The following is a 6,353-nucleotide window of genomic DNA, read 5'->3' on the forward strand; positions in this document are numbered from 1 at the left end:
TGTTTTTTTATTTGTATAATTGTTTTTACATAAAAGTTATGTTTTTTTAAATCTGGGTATGAGATGCTAACTGTGCATATGGGCGACACAAGCTTATATGAGAGCCCTGCCTACTTATGATGACAATCTGTTAATTGGATGGGCATCTGTGTCACAGGATGCCCTGACTGCCATATTATCTCACATCTGCCAATAGAGCGCCACTCTTTGCATACAACAAACATATCTACATCTTGTGGCCAGTCCAAGCATTTAACGACCATCCCTTAGTGGCCCGTTCGACGATTTCCTATCCAGTCATGAAAAAAATGAACCATATTCAACAATCAGAAAAGAGGATTTTAAAACATCGCATGTTTTATAAATAATCAAGAATTTGTTAAATCGTAAACCCAACTGAAAAATAAGTCAAAATACATCAACGTAAATATCTAAAGAATGCACAGATAAAATGTGAGGACGTGTGTCATGTTTTCTGCACATCTCTATTTCTGACTTTGCAGTCAATAACCCACGGTTCTAATCATGGCTTGCTTGGGTTGATCAAAAAATAATGTGATTCTGGACAGGTCACTTTTTCTCCGGTTGCAAAATGTAAGCGTGTCACGTACAAATCAGCTCAACAAGGCAGCTGCTCTCACCTTTCCTTCCCTTCCCATCACATCATATCTTTCTGCAGAATATTAAATACATAAAATAAAATAATGAATCTTTCCAATATTTTTTGCAAGTTCTAATCGGAGAACATTATGTTGTGTGTCTTTTGTATACCACCACCAATGTCATTATAGACAAGTGTATACTTTTTTCACTCAAGAATTAAACATCTGTGACTAAATAGGATTTATTACACGGATTTCGGACACACGGAGCAACAGATCAGGAGTTGAATAACCGACATATTGCTCTAAATTGAGGTGCAAGCACAAGAAAGATTAGTCTTTAGTCTTTAATCAACAAACTAGTGTTGAACGTCTTTTTTTCCTTGCAGCCTTATAGTTGCATGGGCCCTGCTTCTTTAAGGTAACTGCCCTTCCTTGACGAGGAGCACTGCTGGCTGTTTAAAAACTGAGGAGACCTTGGCTGAAAGATGTCTTTGAAATTGTCTTTGAACTGGTTGCCCACAAAGCCGTACAACAAGGGGTTGATGGAACTGTTTGCAAACCCCATGCAGAGGCTGAAGGGCATAGCCACGTCGATAGTGTCTATCCATTGGCAGTTTATGATGATGTCCATTCTCGACAAGGCATCTAAGAACGTTAGGACATGGAATGGAAGCCAGCATGTTAGGAAGGCCACAAAAATGGCCGCACACATAATGAGGACCTTGTCTCTTCTGTAGCTAATTTCCCCAGGTGACTTAGAACTCATCAGATGCTTTCCTATTCTCAGATAGCAAGTCATGATGATCAACACAGGAACAAAAAATCCAAGCAAGTTTTTTACTAAAGCTACACCCGCGCACCAGTCGGAGTACCTCTCCACAGGGTACGCCATCACACATGCGTTAACTCGAAGATGTTCAATGTACTGTATTTCACGGAAATAAAAGGTAGGAAGAGAGGCCAGACAAGCCAACCCCCAAATCAATCCAGTCACCACATAAGCTTGATGCAACGTCCGCCCTTGTGACTGGAAGGGATGAACAATGGCCCAGTACCGGTCCACACTCATGCAGGTGATGAAAAATATACTTGCAAATAGGTTGAGGCATAAAATGGAGCCCGAAATTTTACACATCACAGATCCAAAGAGCCAGTTGTAGCCAACAGCGTAGTAGGTTGCCCACAGGGGGAGAGTGGCTAAAAATAACAAGTCGGCTACTGCCAAGTTGAAAAAGTAATGATTTGCTACTGACTTTGGGCCATTGTGGAGACAGAGCACTGTTACTACCACACAATTTCCAACAAATCCAATGGCGAAGATAATTCCATAAATGGCAGGAATCAGCTCGAATTGGTAATCCACTGGCATACTTTTGTGACAGGGCGTGGGGGATGACTGGTCCACTGAGGCATTTGTGGATACTGAAAGCAGATCCTTCCAAGTTTCTTCGCTGGCAGTGAGGAAGGAGTAGTTACTGCTGGACATATCTGGAGCAGAAGTGGAGAATCCCTGTTGGAAGTCCATATGCACCGAGTCTTTGCATGATATGCTGCCTGAAAAATCAGATTTGGGAAATGTTTAGACACGTGACAAGTAGCAGGGGAATTTGAATTCAATCTATTATAAGTAATATTTGAAAATGGTTTGAAGGGAGATACAATCATACATACATATTTCTTGGACAAGATATATTGGCAGTAAAAATATATAATTCTTATATCTTTGATGACTACAAAAAGGCAATGCACGTGGATCCCTCTGGTGACATTTAAAGTCCTACTGCACCATGTGTATCCTATTAATGGAACAACATTGAGGGGCATATAACCAAGGGGGTCGATAGGCAATTATCGCCGATTTAGCGGCCTTTTTCAGGCGCTGAGCGGCGATAATTCTATCGCCCTATTAGCAAGCTGACGCTAACTGATGTTAGCGACAGCTTTTAGGCGATAGCGAGCGGTTTGGGGCCCGCTTTGCATGTCAGCGATGTTTATCGCTAATGACATGCAAAGTGGGCGTACCCAACCAGTTAGCGACTGAAAGCAGTCGCTAACGTCGCTATCGCCTATTAGCAAGGCAGGCGTAGCGTTGGAAATATTCGCGCTAAGCGTGAATATCTCCAAATACTAACACCTGCCCAGACCAGTTCTTAGCCATGTTATCCAATGGGAGGTGGATAACATGGCTAAGAGCATTCCGTCGCTAATGCGTGACTATCGCTGTATTCTCAGCGATATTCACGCATTTCGCCGCTATCGCTGGATATTTTAGCACAATGGAGAAAAACGTTGCTAATAGCATGTTTTCTCCGCTAACATATCCAGCGATAGGCAGCGATAAAAAAAATCGTCGCTACGCCTTTTTTGCGATAAATAGCGCTACTTGTTGATAATATGCCCCTGAATTCTATGTTCATGTTCTTCACCGCTTTTTGTATTCTTCAAGATAATTTTTGCTTAAAACCCCTAAAATAACAAGAACTTCTTTTGGAGAAAGGATTTTTTCAGTAGCTTCGGCTAAGATCTGCAACTACTCACTTCTCTTTCATTACTAAGAAAACATTAAAAACTGTTTTTTTCAAAGCGATTTTCAAATTAACATACATCATTATTTATGTTCATTTGGGCCTTCCACTTTTAGTGAAAGTCATTGCTCTTAGCGCCAAGCAACTTCGATGTGTGTAAGTTTAAATTACATAACAAAACATAAACCATTGTTTATAGCGATTTAAATTGTGGAACGATTTGTGTGTGGCTCAGTTCCAGATGTGGCTCTGTTCCAGATGTGCCCCTATCTTCATGCTATTAAAGCTACACATATAGGGGCATATTATCAAGAACAGGCGATAAAATTATCGCCGCTTTATCGGCAGCAAAACTGCTGCTAAAGCGGCGATAATGGGCTTGATAATATGTCCTTGTGAATTCCCATAGCAGCCCAGGTTCTGGTGTTAACCTGGGTTAATATGGGAATTCACAAGGGCATATTATCATGCCCATTATCGCTGCTTTAGCGGCGTTTCCTGCCGATAAAGCGGCGATCATTTTATAGATTGTTCTTGATAATATGACCCTCAGGGGCATATTATCAAAGGTTTATCTCCGCTTTTTTGACTTTAAAAGCCAAGAAAGCGGAGATAAAATTATCTCCCTATTACCTAGCTGTCGCTAACACCAGTTAGCGACAGCTAGTAGGAGATAGCGACCATCTTGGGCCCCACTTTGCATGTCAGTGATATTTATCACTAATGACATGCAAAGTGGGTGTGCCAAGATGTTAGCGACTGAAAACAGTCGCTAACATCGCTATCTCCTATTACCAACTTTTGGAGATATTCGCGCTAAGCGCCAATATCTCCAAAAGCTAACACCTGCCCAGGAGCAGTTCTTAGCCATGTTATCCAATGGGAGGTGGATAACATGGCTAAGAGCATTAGCTCGGTAATGCATGAATATCGCGGACTTTTCAGCGATATTCATGCATTGCGACGATTTTTATCGCATTTGCGATAAACCTTGGTAATACCAGGGTTTATTTGCGGTAAAAATCGCCGCAGCTCAGTGGTAAATTTTTGTCTCTAACCAAGCAATAGCGATAATTATCGCTATTGCTTGGTAATATGCCCCTCAGTTAATTAGTTCCAGGAGATCGATAAGAAGCTCAGAAGCTATTGATAATGGTGCAAATATTGAGAGTTCATTCATATGTTGTGGTGTTTTCTATTAAGCACTACCAATAAAACCCATTAATGTATGCAAGCCGCTAATGCATAAAACACCCAGTACATCCCAGGGTTAAAAAGAACCATACATTGGTCGGTGTCACTTCTTTCTGTATTAAAAATCGCACTTCGTTTTCTTGTGTTGCATAAACTTCAATAAAAACATTTTGAACACAAAAATCGCACTTCGCCGCTAGAGTGAAATCAGTACTTGCCATACGAGCAGACTCCATTAAAGTAGAAATACTGCCAGGCCGAAGTGCGTGTTGCTAAAGTTTGATACATTTCTGCTTCATCAGCAAGCCTAGCGACAGTGCCAAGTCCGCCAGAGCGGGACAGGAGCCCCCCTCCGGCTCTAGGCACTACACCTAATGTTTGCTACCACGGTCACACTGCACATTCCCTCCCCAGTACACAGACACGACTGCCCTGCGGTGAAGTATTCAAGGACTGCTCAGCGGGTCAAGAGAGCACGGCAGTGGCTGCAACGCGCCATAGAAATGCTAAATGCAAAAAAACAATTAAAAAAAGAACCTATATACCAAAACATAAAGAATATATATGTGGTTGTTTTTTTCGTGTGCTACCAAGTACTGTTGATTACCGATGTGCCAGGAATCAAAATACCAAACACCCGGTGGGTCGGGAATGGGATGGAGAGAGAGAGATTACTCCTTTTGTAGGCTCCAGTATTGTTTGTGTTATTAAGCGAAATAAACCGTGTGTTGTTTGCAAGTATAATTATAGCTTGTCACAATAAATATGGGGGCATATTATCAAGGAAGGATGTTAAAAGTATTACCGCTTTAGCCGCAGGAAACTGCCGCTAAAGCGGCGATAATGGGCTTGATAATACGCCCTTGAGAATTCCATTAGAAGCTTATGTTCAGAACATGGGCTTCTTTGGAATTCTCAAGGGCGTATTATCATGCACATTATCGCTGCTTTAGCGACAGTTGTCTGCCGCTAAAGCGGCGATAATTTTAACGTTCTTCCTTGATAATATGCCCCATTGTTTTCAGCGACGGCATTCTCATCAATATGTCGGACATATGTATCTCTGAGGAATTCTACGCGAACCTGTGTGTGTATTGTATATGTGCTTGTTTTGCGACTAAGAAGAATGCACACACGCACCAACGGATGCGGTATGCGATAACAGTCATTTTACGATGTTTTAGACTTGAAGAGTAACTCCTCCAAACTTTGCAAATAAAATCATCTAAATTGTGTGATTGTTAATCAATAAGTGCTCTGCTTGACACATGGATATTACGCAAGAAGCAATTGTATGACTACAACTTTCGTATTTTTTAGCAGGTCCAGTAAAGTACTAAATCATGCTGTTTTCGTTGCCACCATGGCGTTAGTCTCCCTCCAACACATAGTTTAAGTATTATATGGTAGCTAACACGTTAATTTTATGGCACAGATAAACGACACGGTACATCCATCCGACCAAAAAGCAATCACAAACTTCCCAAGACACACGACAGTCATGCAAACACACTTACTTGAAGCGGGTCAGAATTGGCGTGCCTGTCCCTCCTTCCACTCTGCCTGCTCTCCGAAATAATTACAGGGATTCGGGTTTCTCTAGCTTAAATGTTCTGTTTATACCGTGGGGAGATATTGACCCTGGGAAAAAAAAACAAGGAGGTCTTCCAGAAATAGTCTGGCAGAAAAACATTAGTTTGATACACCCCCTCCATCTCAGAGTCGCTCGCTGTGGGCTGTAAATCATGCACGAGAAAGAACCTTTGAGCATTTTAATGACTTTTACTGGGACATGGGACCCCGTGCCCAGATGGGCGACTCCGATGTTGGGGCCAATGTGAAACATCGGAAAGCTGCATCCCCCACGCATGATTGATTGAGCTTAGGGTTATGAACTTGTATTATTTTGTCGTAAATCTTGATGTTGTTCTTTTTGTTATCCTTTTATTAATCTCTAAAGCCCAACGTATCTGCTGAAAGCAAGAAAATACTGGCGCTGTTTTTTGTTTTTAATCTGATTATATATTTA

The 6,353-nt window shown here is 41.5% G+C and overlaps 1 protein-coding gene across 1 annotated transcript; it reads right to left on the reverse strand.

Moving 5' to 3' along the window:
* Nucleotides 1–336: 336 nt before the first annotated feature.
* Nucleotides 337–6,016, reverse strand: AGTR2 (angiotensin II receptor type 2). Its single transcript, XM_086918729.1, has 2 exons — nt 5,842–6,016; nt 337–2,159 (listed from the first exon to the last, which is right to left on the reverse strand). Exon 2 carries the CDS (start codon nt 2,128–2,130, stop codon nt 994–996), a length of 1,137 nt encoding a protein of 378 aa, XP_086774855.1. The 5' UTR covers nt 2,131–2,159; nt 5,842–6,016; the 3' UTR covers nt 337–993.
* Between the last annotated feature and the right edge of the window lie 337 nt (nt 6,017–6,353).

Source organism: Lissotriton vulgaris, chromosome 4_1 (genome assembly GCF_964263255.1).
Source record: "Lissotriton vulgaris chromosome 4_1, aLisVul1.2, whole genome shotgun sequence".
Lineage (NCBI taxonomy): Eukaryota > Metazoa > Chordata > Amphibia > Caudata > Salamandridae > Lissotriton > Lissotriton vulgaris.